This window comes from Pygocentrus nattereri, chromosome 20 (genome assembly GCF_015220715.1).
Source record: "Pygocentrus nattereri isolate fPygNat1 chromosome 20, fPygNat1.pri, whole genome shotgun sequence".
Classification (NCBI taxonomy): Eukaryota; Metazoa; Chordata; class Actinopteri; order Characiformes; family Serrasalmidae; genus Pygocentrus; species Pygocentrus nattereri.
Genome location: NC_051230.1, coordinates 14,926,773 through 14,947,925, shown reverse-complemented (window position 1 = coordinate 14,947,925; position 21,153 = coordinate 14,926,773). Strand labels below are relative to the sequence as shown.

The following is a 21,153-nucleotide window of genomic DNA, read 5'->3' as shown; positions in this document are numbered from 1 at the left end:
CATGTTGCCCTGCCATGTCTCAACACTAGCCTATAGTGGCTCAAATATTGGCTCTAGAGAGTGCCTTTCACGTTTTTATGTTGAAGCAGCTGCCGGTGCTCGCCAACAATGTTGTGTTATGAGAAGTTTGAGAACCGAAATGTTGAGAAACAGAGGATTTTCTTGTTATTTAGCACAAGAAAAAGCAAGGGAGGGTGAATCCTCATTGTCAAATAAACGAAAACCTGATGAAGCAAAACCACATCACGAACACACTATGGCAGGAGACCTAAAGCCACCATAGGTACTACTAGACGCTTGGAAAAAGGGGGAAGGAGGGGCACTTGGTTACAATCTGCAACTTCACCACTAGATGCCACTAAATATTACACACTGCTCCTTTAAGAGTGAGGTAAACTGGACAAACACATCCCTGTCTAGTCATGTTTGAGTTGCTCAAACATGTATCAGATTTTACTCACTCCATCTCACAGACAGCTAACAGAGCTCTGTTGAGCTGTCAGTGTGTGTACATAGCACTTACTGATGAAGGCACTTTTTGTACAGAATGGGCTCAATCATAGCCAAAGCTAGCCTATACAATTTTGCACGAATCTGTGTTAACTCTGCTGTATCTCTAGCAAACATTTGCTAATTTAACTGCTGGACCACAGTGCATTAATATTGTCTTATGTCACTTGAGAACTGTCACTGCTGCCTATTTGGAAACTGTAAGTAGATTTATATCACTCAAAACCTACAGATGAAAACTAGCATGTGTTCTTAGCTAAGTCATGCTAACTCATTAGCTCATGTTCATTGTTAGCCTTTATGCACTTGAAGCTGATCTGAGCTCAGACTTGCTGTTTGACTGAGATGTAAAAAATCTAATAGGCTATCAAATTTGCTGCATGTGACCGTTAAGCATCCCAAAGTAGTGTAGTAAGAAAAAGGGAGTGACCGCATTTCTTTAGTCACAGTTCAGAAGCAAAAGTGCTATGCGTAATCCTCACTAAACATGTGCCGTTCAAGCAATGCTATGATTTCTCAGATGCGGATTACAGTCGGTTGTTCATGTTGTTCATGGAATGTGCAGAGTCATATATGCAGACATATGTCTCTTCTGTCCTGTAGAGGATTTAGATATTTATGATGTTTATTGCTTATCAACAAAACAACAATTCTTAAAATAAATTTGCGATGGACATGTACGCTAAATAAGTGATTATCTAATGTTTTCCTTTTTTACGACTGAATGAACAGAAATGAATGCTAATGAATGAATAAGTGTTAACAGATAAAACTGAAGGAGTGGTTCTCATGCTTACAGGGACATCTTCTACCACAGAATAGGTTTGTTTAGTCTGTATGCTACAACAGACAAGACTGCACTTTCAGGATTAAACACTACGTAAAGTGCTGATCAATTTGAGTTGTTTGTGTTTTAGTTGCTGAACCAGTCTCAGGTGCTTTATCCCTCCATAAAAGAGGTTCTCCTTCATTCTTCATGTATTTACAGCTTAACTAGGATTAGTGTTGCTCCGGTTTCACATGTTGCATTCACATTAAGACAAAATTATTAGTGTCATGTTATAGTATTAGAATGAAGGAACGAATGGACTGTCTTTAAACCTGTGCATAGCAGTTGAAATACCTACATCTGCTTGAAGGAAGAAAATCCACATCAGCTTTCACCTTTGCACTTGGAAGACCAAGATAAAGACTGGCTTAAAGGTAACACAAGAGTCACTCAGGGGTGCGGAAAAGTGTGTGAAAGTGTAAAGCATTTATTTATCATTTTTATACTCCATTGTGGTGAAATGCACAGTTTGACTGCAGGTACAACATATTTACACCACTTTTGATGCATTAAAACCAGAGGTAGAACATATCAGACAGAGGCTTTTTAAATTGAATACAATTATATGGTAAGGAGGGTTAATTCTTAATTAGCATGTTTACTGAGATGCTAGACATCTTCTTTTACACTGAATTTATTTGTTGCTTCTAAAATGAGCTCAATGTAAAAATATTAGCTGCCTCTAGAGCAAGAGTAGATAATCAGTTACACTCATACAAAAGTATGAGCAGATCTTTTAGGATCTCTAAGTCAATACACAGTTTTGAAAGATGAGCTCTTTCTCAATACTCTGGTTATGGTTCTGTTGATTAGCAAATGTGTTGCCTTGCATTTATGGACACAAATGCCCCCTGATCATAATCTGCAGAGGAGCTGCAGAGAGAAAAGGCAATAGACTCTGTCTTTATGACCTCATTTAAAAGGAAAAAGGGGAATGTACATAGTACTAATTGCTGGTTGTGAAGATAACAGACAACGGCTAACAGCAAACTAACACAGTGCACAGAAACAGAGGCAGCTTTCATCAGATGATTATGAGCATAAAACTGTAATCATAACTGTGTAACTGCGATTCACTATATGGACAGCAGATACTGTAAAAGACAATTTGTCATATCACTGAAGGAGGTTAATATATTTTAAACAAAAAGAGTCCAGTAAAAATATTGAGTTAACTCCGTACAAAGGGACAACTGAGCTCTGAGCTGAAAAATTAAAAGATGAATTCCCCCATTTTTCTTATGTTCTGCATAATTAAATGTTTAATATGTAAATATAGCTGTTCAGAGAGGTTTAATGTGAAATGTTTTGTTCTAGAGAAATGTACAGAGTAAGAATTGTTCACAGTGGTGGTGATAGGAACTGGACATCTAAGCTATTTTGTAGTTATTTGGTAGTTATACCTAATGTGAGACATTGCTTTACGATAGTTTGAGAAGGTTTTGGGTTTTTTTAATGAATCTTTTTGACACTATTTCCCACAGGGAAAAGACTTTCTGAAGCATTGCAAAATGCAAATTTGGAATAGTCATGAATATGAAAATACATTATGTTGCCAAATGCATAATCCAAATCTTTGAATTCAGGTGTTCCAATCACTTCCATGGCCACAGGTGTATAAAACAAAGCTCCTAGGCCTGCAGACTGCTTCTACAGGTAGGATGGCACCTGTGCAACAAGTCCAGTCATTAAATTTCCTCACTACTAAATATTCTACTGTCAACTGTCAATGGTATTATAACAAAGTGGAAGTGATTGGGAATAACAGCAACTCAGCCATGAAGTGGTAGGCCATGTAAAATGAACTTCATGGAATGGGTTTCCATGGCCGAGCAGCTGCATCCAAGCTTTCCATCACCAAGCGCTTTGCAAAGCGTCCAATGCAGTGGAGACGTGTTCTCTGGAGTGACGAAACACACTTCTCCGTCTGGCAATCCGATGGACAAGTCTGGGTTTGGCGGTTGCCAGGAGAACTGTACTTGTCCGACTGCATTGTGCCAAGTGTAAAGATTGGTGTAAAGGGGATTATGGTGTGGTGTTGTTTTTCAGAAGTTGGGCTCAACCCCTTAGATCCAGTGAAAGAAACTCAATGCTTCAGCAGACCAAGAGACTTTGGACAATTTCATGCTCCCAACTTTGTGGGAACAGTTTGGGGACAGCCCCTTCCTGTTCCAACATGACTGCACACCAGTGCACAAAGCAAGGACCATAAAGACATGGATGAGCGAGTTTAGTGTGGAAAAACTTGACTAGCCTGCACAGAGTCCTGACCTCAATGGGATGAATTAGAGCAGAGACTGCGAGCCAGACCTTCACGTCCAACACTAGTGTCTGACTTCACAAATGTGCTTCTGGAAGAATGGTCAAAAATTCCCATTAACACACTCCTAAACCTTGTGGAAAGCCTTCCCAGAAGAGTTGAAACTGTTATAGCTGCAAAGGGTGAGCTGACATCATATTAAACCCTATGGATAAAGAATGGGATGCCACTCAAGTTGATATGCATGTGAAAGCAGATGAGTGAATACTTTTGGCAATATTATGTGGTTGATTAATTATAAAACATTATTCTTAATGTTGTATTCAATATCAGATTTATTCTCTACATGAAAATGAAATAATGAAAATGAAAATAATAATTAAGTTACATTTTTCATGGTTATATGACAATAGAAGTTTGTGCATGATTTTTCCCTTAAGGAAATCCAAACTAAAGGTGACCTAGTGTGAAATACAATATAAATGTTCAAATGTTGTAATACTAGTGGTACTACAGAGATGTAATACTGATATTACTACTAGTATCAAATTACTTGTATGGCTGAAAGCCTTTACAGACTTCATGGTTCTTTTCCAAATGGCCATGCTAATTTAATTTTTTCTCTATATTCTTTGTTCTCTTTAGTTACCATTACCTATAGGTCTTAACATAAGCTTTCCCTCATCTGTAAACATTTAACTATTTGTGATTTTTGTTTATCCAATTGTTCTTTTCATGAGATTTGTGTCTGTAAATGTGCTACTGTTGAATCAAGCCAAGGCTGGAAATAATGTGCTGCCGCCCCTTAGTGGTCAGTAGTCCAACTTCTACAGTTTACGAGCTTTAAATCCTTCCAGACAGGCCTAACTCAAATGAATCTCTAGATTATGATTATTCAGCTACTTGAAATATATGCCTGTGAGTTTAACACGAAGGTTGCTTTTAAAGTTGTAGAATGATTGACTAAAGATTTAGATTGAAAGTTAAAGATTTACTCTGTGTTTGATCCATCAGAACTCCATATAATGACTTCACAACACTGTCGGTGACCAAGTGAATATGGTCTACTTTACCATGAGCTGAAGAACTATATCAGATAATGGCGCTGCTTTTGCAAATCTTATGCCGGCTTGACAGCTTATTCCGTCTATGACCCCAAAATGATATCAGAAAAATCTTTAAGGTACCAGTAACAAGTTGATCTGTTTTGCAGTGAAGATGCATCATGCAAAAGGTTGTGCAGCAATCTGCTGCTTCTTAGGTGCCAATTGTTTTGATGCAGCTTTGCAGATATTGATAACTTTATCTGACCTAACTCACCTGTAGGTCCTAATATTTATACAATTTTAATATTGCATTGTGGTGAAATCGATGTTCTGTTTCACAAATAAAACACACTCAGCTTGACATTTTCTTATTAGATTATACTGTAGTTATTAGATGCTTAAGAAAACTAATTTTTGTTTATAATGTATTTACTATACATTTACTATTTATTATTAGATGATAAGTACCATGTTTAATAACTTTAAAAAAAATCTAAAATATCTTTTTTCACCAAAACAGTTAAAAACAGCTGCACACAGCTGCTTTTTTGGCTCAAAAATGGAGCTGAATGTTGTTTTGTGTCCAAAGTAATTTGTGTCATACGTGCATTTTGTTGACTCATGCTGCATCAGTAGATGAGTGATTACTGAAAGAAGTGGCTCACCCGTTCACTTAAGCAGCTCTGTTGGTGTGTTCTTAACACCAAAATCTGCCATTACAGAATCTGCCATGAGCATTTTTACTGGTGCTTGTCATCCTGCATGCTGATGTGTTGATAAGTTCTGTGTAATGGTGCACATGCACGCTTTAGAAATTGCTTCGTTGTATCAGTCATAGGTATCAGTATCCCCATCACTGATATCAATATTGTCAGTAAGTGCCAGTATTGGCACTGATACTGATACATATCAGCAACACTACTGTCAAACTAACAGGTTCTTTGGAATGATACCACAGAAGAACCACTTTTAGTTCTCTTTCAATGGACATTTTTAAAGAACAATTTTTGCAAATTTTTAAAGTATAAAGAAGCCCTTCTAAGCCCAAGTGTTAATTATTAAGAGTAAATCATACCTTTGAATATCTGATCTTTGTAACACATTAAATACATGAGCACAACAATCAAGGGCACCATCTGTTTCCAAACACCACAATCCCCCCAACCTCTTCTCAAGCACCTCCATGTGAAGGCTTTAAAAGTATTAGTTTTTGTGTTGCCTTATTTTCAGAATAAAAATGTGCTCACAAAGCAGTGTCTCACAAAGAATAACACACCTTAGAATACATGTTACATTTCCTTATCTGCAGCTTTATGAACAATGAAAGTTAATGTTTAATTATTTCTGCATGTGTTACACACCTCTGCCTTATCTTCTCTCAGCCACATCATAAACCTTCTGATTTCATAAAAAATATCCCTTATAAGTCATTCTCCTTCTCATGTACTTGTTCCTCTTGCTGCAGCTGGAATATGGGAAACTTTGTGAGACAACTGTGGGCTTATAGAAATTTTCTGGTGGCTTTCCTGACACCTCTGCTGCTCCTGCCTCTACCACTCACTGTCAACACTTCGGTAAGAATATGTGTGTACATGTGTGCAGATCTGGTCCTGAGGATTGTATATAGGTGAAACATGTGTCTGCAGGCTTCATAGCAGCAGTAGTAACTGAAATGTAATACATGCAGTTTTAAGAGTGCTATTATTCCACTCAATTCAAGTCATTTATTCATGTATTAAGCTGTCTTATTTGCATTTATGCACAGATAATATTCACTGTGCAATGTGATAATATGGCTGGTCCCCCAGACTTTCTCCTGGAGCTTAAGAAATGGCTTTTGTATTAATAAGCTACTTCCAAAAGCACATTTTAAATAGCATCTTTACTGTCGGAATAAAGGTTCTGTGCAGGTTCATTTTTCATTCATCAAACAATTTACATGGTACCACTGTTGAACCACAGGTATCAAAAATTGTTATTTAAGAAAAATGTTTATTGAAAGAGAACCAAAGGAACAACAGTGGTTTTACGGTTCAATTAAATAAGTACCTTAAATATGTTTTTCCCAAGGGAGAAGAATATATTTGTACATTTTCATAATCCAATGTTTAAAAACAGAACAATTAAATAAAAAGCCTGGAATGAAGATGGGGTGTGTGGAGACATTACACCTGCAATGAATTATGGTACAATTGTGTTCCCTAGCTAAAGGTCCTGAAGATGTAACCTTGATGGTACCACACCAATGACAAAAATTGGTACCACCCTAGTGACAGTTCAGGAAATTTTATTCTGTGTTATTTACACCATAAAATTGTAGATTTTGAGCAAAAAGTGTCTAATCTCTCTCATTCTTTTTGATGCCACAATATCATCCCTGCAATATCAATATGTAAGTAAGTGTATTTTTATTTGTGTAGCATTTTTTCAGAGAAAAGTCACAAAGTGCAACAGAAATAAAATATACAGAAAAATCTCAAATACATCACAAAAACATGCACATAAAATAAGTATAGTCTTAAGTATAGACGTAAGTATAGTCAAATGTTAAAAACCAAAACAACAAAAGGAAGAGAATAAAAATACATTTTTTCAAGACATGAAAGACATTTTTTCTAATAGTGAAGCTGTTTCAAGAAGTTTCTTTGGATGGATGCAGTAGAAGAACAGCTTTAGCTCCCTGAAGAACTTTTCAATGAAAGAGCCACTCTGTAAATAAGATGTACCCTTTTTAAGTTTGAAAAAACTCCACATAATATAACAGTTTCATTTCTAGAACCACAAATCTAAGCACAGGTCTTATAGTATATGAACCTTCCAGTGTATCTGTTCTTTATCTGCAGCTTCACGAACAAAAGTTACTGTTTGTCTGCATGTATCACAAACCCCTGTTTACTACATCAGCGGTTTATTAAAACATCAGCTACAGCACATAAAGTAATACAAACTGTACAAGCCAAATACTGTTTAGCAGACATTTTAGCTATTTAACATGTTATCGTTTTTTAATGTTTTTCAGTGCTGAAAACATTTTAGCATTTTACTGAATCATGCTGACAGATTTTCAGCACTAAAGCTGCACCACACTTGATGGTGATGTTGGCCACATATTCTGCACTAAAACACAGTTGATTCCTTGAACTTTTATCTTTATTTTGAAACATAGCTGTAATTGACTATGTGAGTAAATATCACTTTCATTAATTCAGCCAGCCTCATTTATTTATTTAGCATCAGTTCATACTGATAACCTGTTTTTGAGATATACTGTATACTGTGTCTCAATTGACAGGTTATCAGGTATTTTTGACCATTTTTACTTTTCTGCATAATTTGAGCTCAGGAGCTGTTTTTTACATTATCTTCTACAAAATTGCTTATAATAAAATCTTTTTACATTAACTTGCATTGAAAGTAATGATGTTTTTGCCCTCTTCTGTAAAGCATTTTGAGATGCTTGTTTTTCTTTGGACAGCAACAACAACTCCTTAACCATAAGAAGATACAAAAACAAATCTGAATTTGTTCACTGCAAGGATATAAGTTGTAGTTGCAGTGAAGTCAGAGGCATAATTTGAGTAGAATTGAGCTAGCATTGTGCTAATTTGTGCTAGCCGCTGAGGGATTTGTTATGCTAGCGCCAAGCTAGCAGTGGTTACTATTCACATTTTACGACATTTTAAATAATAGCTTAAACATGGATATTATAAACTTATAACTGACATTCAGGTAACATAACAGGCAACAATATATAGTTTCAAAGTGAATACTTCGGTAAAGACCAAAAATTAAAGCCCATCTCTGATTAATATTGGAGAAATGTGTTAGCCTGTTAATAATCTGCTGAGCTGTTCAACCTGCTCTAACGTTAATGAGGGCAGAATATATTCAAATAATAGAGAATATGAAGTGTATTAGCTTATTTACATATTTACTCTTTTGTAAAATAATTGCTCCATGGAAATTTACTCAACTGTCTGCAGTGTTGTTCCATTCATACTCACACCTACCTCATACTCATACTGCTGTGGTCCATGCTGCTGTTATCTGTCCTCCCCTTTATGCACCTTCTATTTATTGTTTATTGTTTGTCACTTTGGGGATTGACTGGACCATGAGTACAATGTTTTGTTCCACCTCATGTACCACATGTGATGTGAATGACAATAAAGCCTTATCTTATCTTATCTTATCTTATCTTATCTTATCTTATCTTATCTTATCTTATCTTATCTTATCTTATCTTATCTTATCTTTATTAAGTGGTGAATGCTGGCATGAGTCTGTATAAGGCCAAAGGCAAGTAGGCCTCATTTAATATGTTAGGCTTTCTGATCCTTTTGAACCATTTGCCTTTGTGGAAGATGCTATTTAAACCTCTTTTATGTATTAGGCAAGAAAATGTTCAATGATTTATCCATAATTATGGCTAAGACATGTCACCATAATAATAACCACAGTTCCCATTGCTCTGTGAATTGGTCACACAGTCTCAGAGTTATTAAAACTGACATTTCTTGCTAACATTAGCTTGCAGCCTTGTAACCTGCAACTCTGTGTCTAGTATCTTTTGGCAGATTACTTAGCCAGGAGGCCTTATCGAACAATCAGAGTCTTTTCAGGAACCAGCTTGAGTGGCCTTTCCATCAATCTGAAGAACCTCTCTTCTAACACTTTAAATTGCAGGAGGCTAAATGTGGCTTTGTGGTCATCCTGATGGCTCTGTACTGGTGCACAGAATGTGTTCCGTTGGCAGTGACTTCACTGCTCCCTTTTATCCTCTTCCCCATGATGGGCATCATGAAGTCTGAGCAGGTAGGAACACTGAGCTCTTTACCTAGCAAATCCTGGTTTTGTACACATGGCTCTCCAGCTCAGTAACTAATGCAGTGCTTCCTCCGCAGGTGTGTCTGCAGTACACCGGTGATGCTCACATTCTGGGCACTGGTGGGCTGATAGTGGCCATAGCTGTGGAGTACTGGAACCTCCATAAACGCCTCGCCCTGAGGATAGTTGTGCTGCTGGGGGTAAAGCCAATGCTGTAAGAACCTTTTCTACATGACCAAATGCAGCTTAGATTAGTTTAAGCAATAGAACACAACATGACATGCACCATTCTATCATTCAATTTAGCAAAGCAAGGAAAGCTAAACCAAAGATGCTCTGAATGCTGCTTCAAATTGGACAAACAGCTTGTTTATCTTCTGAGGGGTAAAGATAAATTGAAAAATCAGATTAGATAAAAATGAATTAGGAAAAATGCAAGGAAAATTTTAAGATTTGGGCCTTTTTAAACATGACATACAGTAATGTGAATAAGTTTTAGGTACCAGTGTCTTAAGACACTATTTAACTGGGCAGTAAGCATATATTGGTTCCAAAAAAACTAAATATAATAAAACAAATACTGCATCAATAAATATCAATGCATTAATGCTTATAATTCATTTTACAAATTGTTGCTGTCTGACAAAAACCTCTCCAAAATGATAACTTCACAAAAGAAGGAAAAAACCTTCTTAACGTGTAATGGAAGTTAAAGTAACAAGATATATTGCCAAGTAATTTGGACCATTTGTATTGGTCCATTTATCATTTCCAAACCTCCCTTTGCAGCAGCCCAGTATTATGTTGTCATCCAATATCTGGTTTGGCTAATTTACACTTAAATTTAATCAGGCATTTTGGTGGCGGAGCTTAGTTTAATGAAGCTATGCAATGGCTGTTGGTGTCCAGGAGAAATCTGGGACCAAACTTTGTTTTGAACACCAGGTACACTCATGTTTCTTTGTACTGTATTTATGTTAGTTTGCACTGAACATGTGCAAAGAAACTTGCTAATATTCTAATCATATGTTTTGAGGTGCCTAAGACTGCACAGTACTACCTCTCTCTCCCTCTCTCCCTCTCTCTCTCCCTCTCTCTCTCTCTCTCTCCCTCTCTCTCTCTCTCTCTCTCTCTCTCTCTCTCTCTCTTCCTCTCTCTTTCTCTCGCTCTCTCTCTCTCTCAGGCTAATGGTGGGGTTCATGAGCATTACTGCCTTCCTATCCATGTGGATCAGTACAGTGGCCTCCACAGCATTGATGCTGCCTATCGTCCACTCTGTGCTGGAACACCTCAGAGAGAGTGAGTTCGAGGCTGAGGAGCATGAGCTGCAGAAGAAGAGAGACAGTCGGGCTTTACACATCACAGAGACCAAACACAGCACTGAGGATACTGGTATGTGAATGGAGGGACACAACAGTTGAAATCCCAAGTATTCTCGTATCAAAACCGAGTACATGTATTAGCTGTATTGTTTGAGCACGGCAGCTGGTTTTCTACTTTTTTGGATAATTCAAATGCAGCAATGCAAGGTTGTACAATAACATACAAACCATAAGAAAAGCTGTTTTGTAAATGCTTACTGAACCCCCAGTCCACTAAACATCTTTTAAATTCATCTTAACTTTTCTCTAATCTAAAACCTAATATTGTCTCTAATCCTTCACCTTAATCTTAACCCAAAACCTGAACCTAAACCAACCTGTATCACTAGAAAAGATAAACAGGAATATCTAAAGGAGAAGCATTATTTACAATAACTTTATAGAAAAAGGTATAGACTAAATAAAGATTAGTTGAATCATATCAGAAAAACTTTGAAATCAGTAACTGAGACATGACATCACTATTGATTGTTGAGACAGTATTTAAAAGGCCCATATTATGAAAAATCAAAGTGTCTTCAGCTTGATGTTGCGTGTACGGCTTTCTAGTCCATACATGGAAATGAAGCTGCAAAAACAGCTTCTTTTGAATTCACTGATTTTGTTATGTCATGAAATCCAATGTGTTTATATCTCCACCTACTCAGCCTACAGCAGTTTAGCTGTGTCCATTCACACTGAAGTTATAAATGGTGTTTCATCATGATTTTTGCTTTTTTGAATGAGGCACAATGTACGTAGAACAGAAATTAGGACATTGCTTGGCGATTTATATGTATTAGTCTTAAAGTGATAAAAGTCTAGAGACGGTAAAAGCTAATGTCATTATATAATGGTATAATGGAGAATCGGATGACTAGCACCAGATCTTTTCTCTATAGTGGAGGAGCAGAACCCTGAAGGATGCTTCAGCACTGAGCAGAGGAGGCTGAAGCACAATCAGAAGTATCAGACACTCAGTAAAGGAATGAGCTTATGTGTATGCTACTCTGCCAGCATTGGAGGCACAGCCACCCTAACCGGTTCCATTTCCAACCTCATCCTCAAAGGCCAGATGGAAAAGTAATAGCTCTTTATCAGACGTTCCAGTGATGGTACACTGAAAAATTTGATGCAGATGAAAAAATGTTCAAATGTGTACATAATTTCCAATCCAATTTCAATGCAGACTGTTTCCTGGAAATGGAGACGTGATCAACTATACCAGCTGGTTTATATTCTCCTTCCCCAACATGGTGCTGATGCTGGCTGTGTCTTGGCTGTGGCTGCAGTTCATGTACATTGGCTTCAAGTAAGTCAAAAGGCAGCACATACTGTGCATGAGTTCATCTAGTGTGTCACATCATCTTTAGCATATTTCAATGAAATATTTAAAAATTAGTTTTAAGCCTGTTGCTTGTTTGGCATGGCCATTATTTGTGATTGCACATGCAATATAAAGTAATTGATTTTATGGGAACTCTTTAGCTGAACCTTTTGGTTATGAGTTTATAGCAGAAGTGCACCACTGCTACCAGAGCTTAAAGGCTTTCAGGAAAAGTAGGAAGATAATAGGAATTTTCCAGTCAGCAAAGACAAGTGTCTGACATTTGCTTATATAGTTTTTCACTAGAAACGAATGTAGCTAACAGGTAATGGAAGCCCACAGTCGCCAATTATCATCACGCAAACTTAAATAAATAAATAATAACACACATATTATAGATGAAAGTCCAGCTTCAAAATGACTAGAAACTATACTACTGTTTCAGGAAAGCAATATACTTCTCTCCATTTTTGTAGATATGAATAGTATGCCATACAATGTCAGAAACCACATAGTCAAGTTTATATAAGAGTATATATTGTTTATTGGCTTATAAACTTCTGTTAGGCTACTTATTAACTATAATAGCCTCTTGGCTTCAGTGCAAAACTAAAGAAACAACCTTCAGACAGCAAACATGTCTTTAATGATAACATCTGTGGCTTAAAGAAAACAGTGCAAACTAGATTTTTTAAACTATTTCTTTCATTACATGGAACTAGGTGAACAATGTATTTCCTGAGAAATTGCTTTATCTCATATGGTCTTGTTAAGTACATTTATTGCTGCAATATGTACCAGACATACTGAGGGCATTCATCAGATCATTTTTATGTTTTCTTCCATTTGTAAAGACCTGTTTCTCTTTACTTTCTTTGGATATTTATGATGCATGGACCAAAATAAAATCTCATTACAATAACTTGCATTAAATGTTAAGTAAGTATATTCTTCCCCAAGAGAAAAGGTATTGTTACCACAGCAGTGATAGACACCGACCAGACATAACATTATGCCCACCTCCTTGTTTCTATGCTCATTGTCCATTTTATCAGCTCCTCTTACTATATAGGTGCACTTTGTAGTTCTACAATTACAGACTGTTGTCCATCTGTTTCTCTGCATACTTTATTAGCCCCCTTTTACCCAGTTCTTCAGTGGTCAGGACCCCCATGGACCCTCACAAAGCAGGTGCTATTTGTGTAGTGGATCATTCTCAGCACTGCAGTAACACTGGTGTGGTGGTGGTGTGTTAGTGTGTGTTGCACTGGTCTGAGTGGATCAGACACAACAGTGCCTCTATATAGTAAGTGGAGCTGATAAAATGGACAGTAAGCGTAAAAACAAGGAGGTGGTCATAATGTTATGGAAGTTAATGTGACAATATTTTTAATTTCAAAAGTAATTTTGTAACAGTAATTTTCATTGCTCCATTTGTTATGAAATGTTTGCACAATTAACTGTGTAACTGTAGTTTTTCTGTTATGTACAACTACTATGTACAAGTGTCTTCTCTCTCCAGTGTTAAGAAAACATTCAGCTGCAGAAAGGTGAGCCCCAGTGAGAGGAAGGTGTATGCAGTGATGAAGAGTGAGTACAGGAAGCTGGGCAGAATGAACTTTGCTGAGTGTTGTGTCTTGGTGCTCTTTTTGCTGCTTGTGCTACTGTGGTTTACGCGCGAGCCTGGATTCTCCACCGGCTGGGCCTCACTGCTCTTCAACCAGGAGAAAACGTGAGTTCACACCACAAACCACACATATTCCATCAGCCATGGTTCTTCAGTAAACAAGGGCAATTGATCAGCATATTCAGTCATGGACCCCAATATATTATGAGCAGTGGTTATACACTGTTGTTCAAATGATGTTTTCATTATTACATTATACCAAAGTTGCAGTAATATTTGGGTGCAGGAACATGTGTAAAATAAATCTAATGTGATATTAGTATTCTAACTTCACAGCACACAAATAATTTGCTGGAAGCAAAATTTTTAGATGTGCTCAGAATGGAGAACAGAAAAGTTTTTTGGACCATGTATTATCTCTTTATGTATTAATGTCACATACACAGCCTGCAAGGGGAGGTTTACATTTACGGCATTTGGCTGACGCTCTTATCCAGAGCGACTTACAATTTGAACATTTTACATAGGTAGGCCAAGGCGGTGTTAGGAGTCTTGCCCAAGGACTCTTATTGGTATAGTGTAGGGTGTTTTGCCCGGGTGAGGATTGAACCCCAGTCCACAGTGTAGGAGGCAGAGGTGTTAACCACTACACTATCCCAACCAAGGTTCGGCTTGATGTTTAGGCCTCAGATGCAAAGTCAACATTATGCTGATGAAGATATGATAAAAATAGATAAATCACTCATGTTCTCAGAAGACACATTTTTCACCAGTTTTTGACATAGTTCTCAGATTCATCCTCTTGGGGAAGAGTTTCGAAGCACAAACAATGTTACAAAATGTTCTTCTCCAGATCTCCAGATCTCCAAACTTATAAATAGTTAAATAGATAACTAATTCATATTTTATTATGTGTAATTTAATAGCTTGTTGTTCTCAGAAAAACATAACATACTGAATAAAACTTTTAAAAATACAGTCAGCTGGTTGGTTTGTAATATTTAAATCTGCACTGTATAAGTGATAACTGCATAAGTTATTCATATGACAAATTATTCCCATTTTTAAATTTACTCTGTGTTTGTCATTTGACAACAGTCCCAGATCACAAGATTCACTGACAAGATAAGAGCTGCCTTAAACATGATAATAAGAAACTTTTATTTCATGGAGAACTCATTTACTGAAGATCAATTTGTTCAGTCGATACTTTGTATACTGATGATGAGAAGTTTAGCTTTTGCATTTTAGATGTGGGTAATTACCAGTGTTTTGGCTTTTGTTTTAGATTTGTTACAGACACCACAGTCTCCATTTTTATCTGCCTGCTGTTCTTCGTCATCCCCTCCAAAATTGAGTGCTCATGTTGGCGTTCTGGTTCTTTAGACATAAGTGGTATGTGCTGCTTCTCTGTAACTTTCCTATAAAACTTTACTCAACGTTTCAGTCAGACAGGTTTTTTAATGTTATTAGAAATGAGTAATCCTTGCCAAACTCAGTTGGCCATAAATTAAGGTCTAGTCATAAATAGTGTGACTAGATATTTTGAATTTTGCCAAGAATCTTCTATCTTGAACCTTACAGCAACTGACACTTGGCCACGTCATTAAACAGTTAAACACGTTTAAACACATGTAGTACTTGTAAAGCTTTATAGCTGTATTTCTTGGCAGTAGGGTTGCCTCCTCAGCAGAAATAAGATAAAAATGCTCTTATTCCAGCAGTTGTGTGAGCAGGAATACAAACACAAGTAGACGGAGTATATAAATCATCCACTTGAGTTAAAGTTTGAGATACCCAAAGTAAAATATTACTCCAGTAAAAGTAGAAGTCCTCCCTTTAGACCTCCACTTGAATAAAAGTAAAAAGCATTTGCCTTCAAATGTAATTAAGTAAAAGTACTAAAAGATTAATTATGACTCTAATGTCCTGTTACTGTTTTTGTAACAAGACTTTTGCTTCAGTAGCATTTTAGGTCAAAATACTCATGTCAGTAGAGAATCTTTTTAAATATAATGTCATTAATTAGTGACGCTGATGTCAATTAAAATTATCATAAGCACAAAACACTGAAGGCAAACAGTTTCCATCAGGTGGAACGAGTGGCTCTGAAATAACCTTTTGCAAACAAGTGAAGTTTCAGTTTAAAATTTATTTGCAACTTCATTACAAGTTTAAATTTCATAAAAACTTGCTTTAAACACAGATTCACAAATGAGTTTTCTTTTACTATGTTCTACATATGTCTATATTCAAAAACATAAACTAGCCAATACAAATTTAGTATAAAATGAAAGTGTTTGTATAAATTCAGAAAAAAGATACATGCCAGTCACGACTGCATGTGTGTACATATTTGTATATTGTGTTCTATTTACACAAAGTTAGCTTAGTTCCGTCATTTATGTTGAATAGACATTGTATAGACATTGAACCGTGTGCTTGCACTGGGTCAGTATGTTCAACAGGCCAAAACAAGCTCAAAACGTGCGCACTGTGCCCTGATTGGTGCGCTTGCCTCACACTTCTTTCATTTTAACGTTATGTTTTAATACACACATAAGCTAAAAGGAACAAAAGATTTCGCATAATGTAGTGGAGTAAAAAGTAAGATATTTGACTTTAAAATGAAGTGGAGTGAAAGTAAAAAGTTGCCCAAAGTGGAAATACTTCAGTAAAGTACAGATACATGGAAAAATAACTTAATAAGTACAGTAACAAATTACATTTACTTCACTACTGTCCACCACTGAATAGAATTAATGTGGCATAGTGGTTGAGTGGCAGCCTTACTGGGCGGTTTAATTGTTCACAAATGGAAAAAAACAAACAAAAAAACAAATCAACCACAAACAATTCTTGGACAAAAGCAGCTCCTCCTGATGCTCTATGGCCTCGTATGAGGACACCACATTTTAGAATTAAAACAGACAGATTTTGCTGCTGATAGTTGTATCAGTACAACAGCTTCTGCTGCAGTGTTCAAAAACAAACTCGTCTTACAGGAGCAGCAGTGTTGAGATGTTGAAATTAGTTTGCTTATCATTATCAATGTTCATATTTTGGTCTAATGTACTAATTAAAATCTTGTAAGTAACGATGAGTTGGCATGACATTAAATAATGTGCTCATACAGGAACAGTGGGACAAAGTTGGCGTGTTTATGCGAGAGAAAACCAACCGTAGCTTAATATACCATACAGTATGTGGATAGAGGATGTTTTAACTTATTTTCACTTAGTAAATCACTAAAATGTATAGCTTAACAGTTCAAATTTTGCATGACTGTATTTGTATTATGTAGGCTGCAACCAAATATGAACCAAATTAGAATGCACATGTTCTTACTGACATGGAACATATGTATTCTAAAGCATTCTAAACAGATACAGATACAAATTGGTGGTACATTTACTTGTTGGTCAATTGCACAGTTCCCTAGTTTTCATCTGCTGAAAATAGCTTGCAACCTTATAACCATGCAAGCTACACACATTTAATATTAAAGCAATTTCAACAAGGAGAAATGAAAACTGCACTAAACAGCAAGGCTTGAGTTTTAGGACAGTATGGTAAACGAATCTGATGGAAAATCTGATGCTATCCTTTGCTCAGTCAGATATAATGAGAATAGTGTACTCTTTCATTGACAGGTAGGAGGAAATGGAAGGCTCCACCAACCCTGCTGCACTGGGAGCTGGTGCAGAGGAAGTTGCCCTGGAACATCATGCTGCTGCTAGGAGGAGCCTTTGCGCTGGCTAGAGGCTGTGAGGTATGCACAAACCTGTCAATGACAGTCAATGATCTGTTTATTCAGTTGTTGTACAATCCCTCAGTATATGCAATATAGCAGCACAGTCAACAACAATTCACAGAGCAGCTGTTATAACAGTGTTAACAGCAGTAGACAGAATTACACACTTGGGGAAACTGATACAGTTAACAAGTCAAACACCAAGATCAGCAATGTCATACTTGTGTAATTGAATCCAAATACATAAAGCTGAAACATCAAAAGATGAAATTACACTTACCAATGTTACTTAATGTTCTTTTTGTGTCTGGCTGTCTGTTTGCCTAGGTATCTGGGCTGTCTTTGTGGCTTGGGAAAACTCTGGAGTCCCTGAAGAATATCCCACCAGTTGCCCTCTCTTTCCTTCTCTGCTTTGTGATTGCGATGCTCACTGAAATCTGCAACAATGCAGTAATCAGCACCGTCTTGCTGCCTGTTTTGGCCTCTATGGTAAGATTCATGTTTTTTAACATGAAAAAGATTGTTTAGCAGGTTTGTCTACAAAGATGAGGCAAAACATTGCCACTCACAGATGAAGCCAATAACATTGACAACAGTGTCAAGGCTTATTGTTAGACAGTAAGCAGACAGTTGGCTCTTGTAGTTGATGTGCTGGATGTGAGAGAAACTGTGAGACATGAACAACTGAGCAACTTTGTCAAGGTAGATAATTATTATGGCCAGACAACTGGGTTGCAGCATCTCTGAACCAGCAAGGCCTACCTACCAACAGTGGCCCAAAGAGGTACAAACCATGCACTAGTGATCGGGGGTCGGACAACAAAGGCCATCCCTACTGGTCCAAACAGCCTAGTCAGTGTGTACATGCTTATCCTTGTCCATTATCAGAAACAATGGGCATGCAAGCATTGCAGACCAAGTTCACCCCTTTATGGCAGTGCTATTTGTTAATCAGCACGATAATTTGCCCTGCCACACTGCACTGGGAATGCTTTGAAGAACATGAGGAAGAGTTTGATGTGTTGATGTGCCATTCTGTGGAGGGGCAGATCTGGCACACAGAACCAACAGCATATTAGGCTCAACGGTGCACATGGCATAATTAAGGGATGTTATCATGGAAAACCAGATTTTTTTCACTTTTTTAAATATGTATTTTATGTACTATGTGAACATTGTTAGTTTCAAAACATTCCACACACTTTACAGTGAATGGTACAGCCCAAATATGGAAACTAAGCTGCAAAAACAGCCTGTTTAATTAATTATGAATTAATCATGGTTGTACCAAAGAATGTACAAATGCATATCCACGCATTCAGTGTAAAATAGTATGGCCTGTCATGCTGCTCCTGGCTGAAAGAAATGCAGCCTTACAAAAGATCAAGATATCAGAAAAAAAGTGGCTGAAGTTTCAAACGTCAACCAAAACATTTTGCTTCATATAATTAAGCTTAGATGTGTTTTTGAATGAAATGCAATATGGGGCAGCTAATTTTAACAGATGTTGTTTACACAGATCAGTCTTAAAGATGTTAACAAAATAGAAATGGAGGCTGGAGTGTAATAAGCTACACTATCATTCTGGCTCATCATTCATATGTTTTTGATGTTTTCTGCTCATGTTGCTTTACCAGACCAGCGCTGTTGGTCTGCACCCATTGTACATAATGCTCCCGACCACCATCTCCTCATCCCTTGCTTTCATGCTCCCAGTGGCCACTCCCCCCAATGCCATTACATTCACCTACGCCAACCTCAAAATCATAGAGATGGTGAGGCCTCACTCTTTTCTCTGTCTTATATTGGGAACATAATGTTGTATTGATTAAATATCATGTTATTTTTCAAATATATCACAATATCTGAAGATGTTCAAGTTTGCACCCACACTTCCTGAGGACTGGTACTCTATGCCAAAAGAACTGTTTTATTCTGTTCTGCTTTTCTTTACATATCATGTTATATTATTCATGACATGTTATGTTAACCAGACAGAAAACACATTTGCAGAAAGCAGACTATATATATATATATATATATATTGCTGTTGTTGGAATAAAATCTTGTATCTCCATTTTTGACGTTTTTGGTTTTGATGTAATTTGCAAATGCCTGTTGCCTGCTGTAAATTTCATGATGAATGGACAAAAGAAATGGATCAAAACAAATGTCTCAAATTGACTTGAAAAAATGTCTTCTTCCATTGACTTACACTAAAAGTAAAGCCGTTTTTTTCTTTATCCTATAAAGTTACAATTTTGGAGGTACGAGGTTTTGCTCCGACAAATGTTCATATATTCATATATGTATGAATATTATATGTTATCTATCAATACCAAGAATTCCAGTATAATGTAATACTAGTATATACAATATATCATCCTGTACTTCATTTTAGTTCAGTGGCTTGTATGACATGGACTCATGGCTGTGACTTTATTACAGGTAAAGCCTGGCTTTGTGCTGAACCTGCTAGGGATCCTCTGCACTAACCTTGCTGTTCACACTTGGGGCACTGCTATATTCAACCTGAAGGAGATTCCCCCATGGGCCAATGTCACTACCACCCCTACCCATTCAATGTTTTCAGCAACTACTCCCTGAGTGCAGGAGAAGAATGAAAGAGGACAAAACAGTTAGTACAGTTTAACAAAGCCAGAGACAAAATGAGGAACCATATCATTTTTATAAGCCGCAACCAGCCATGGAGCAGTATTATTCATATTCAAGTGAGGGACATATATCTGGTCAGGTTTGCTGTCTACCTTTATCTGCTCAGTCTGATAAGAGACTGAAATCACTTATCTTTTTCTTTTATAGTTAAAGACATACTCTTACATTTCCCAGCCTAATCTGATCATTCTGTCTGCTTCATCTGCAGTTGCACTGGGGATGAATCACCTTCCCATTGACTTCTATTATAAGTGTGTTTTGAATCAATGAGTTTTCTATTGAGGGAAGCATTTAGAGAATTCTTGTCTGTCCTAATCTACATACCATACAGATGCAAAAGATAAATACATAAATATGTAGTAAAACGTATCATATGATTCTGTGTACACACTGCTCAACACCTTTTAAATTCTAGATTTGTATTTTCTTATACCAGTAAGAGTTATGCAAATTGTAATGGAAATGAAATCAACAATTGAAGAACTGTTTACAGAAGGTATAGAGGGAAACACCAGATCATGCTTAAGCTGTTTAGCGCCACACTTGTACCTCCCAAATGTGAGTAGATAAGAGAACTCCTTTAGTACTCTTTTACTGTACAATAAATTATTATTTTTTTTAATTATAAAGATGCTTTGTGCACCGGTTCTGCATGGCTTGTATTAATATTGTTTACCAGATGAAAATGTCGTTGTTATTAAAACAATTGTTTTTTCACTGATTTTTATGACAGTGTCATCACTGGCCCTCTTCAGTACTGACCCAAGGACCACCAAAGTGCGCTTCATGGCCTACTTGTGGTCCATGGCCCAGTGGTTGAGACACCCTGCTATAGGATATTTTTCATAATGCTATGAAGACATGAATATGTGTGTCATGTAGCACGAACAGTACCCTACAGTTAATTTCATTTCAAGATCATTTCAATGAACTGTT

The 21,153-nt window shown here is 36.9% G+C and overlaps 1 protein-coding gene across 1 annotated transcript; it reads left to right on the top strand.

Moving 5' to 3' along the window:
- The first annotated feature begins 665 nt into the window (after window positions 1-665).
- LOC108423626 (solute carrier family 13 member 5-like) lies at window positions 666-20,297 on the top strand. The gene is made up of 14 exons (XM_037531439.1): window positions 666-710; window positions 1,622-1,713; window positions 6,111-6,219; window positions 9,332-9,460; window positions 9,550-9,686; window positions 10,656-10,864; window positions 11,736-11,916; window positions 12,023-12,145; window positions 13,683-13,892; window positions 15,076-15,182; window positions 17,441-17,559; window positions 17,869-18,030; window positions 19,179-19,316; window positions 19,990-20,297. The coding sequence occupies exons 3-14, from the start codon at window positions 6,118-6,120 to the stop codon at window positions 20,146-20,148; spliced, it is 1,776 nt and encodes a 591-aa protein (XP_037387336.1). The 5' UTR covers window positions 666-710; window positions 1,622-1,713; window positions 6,111-6,117; the 3' UTR covers window positions 20,149-20,297.
- Window positions 20,298-21,153: the final 856 nt, after the last annotated feature.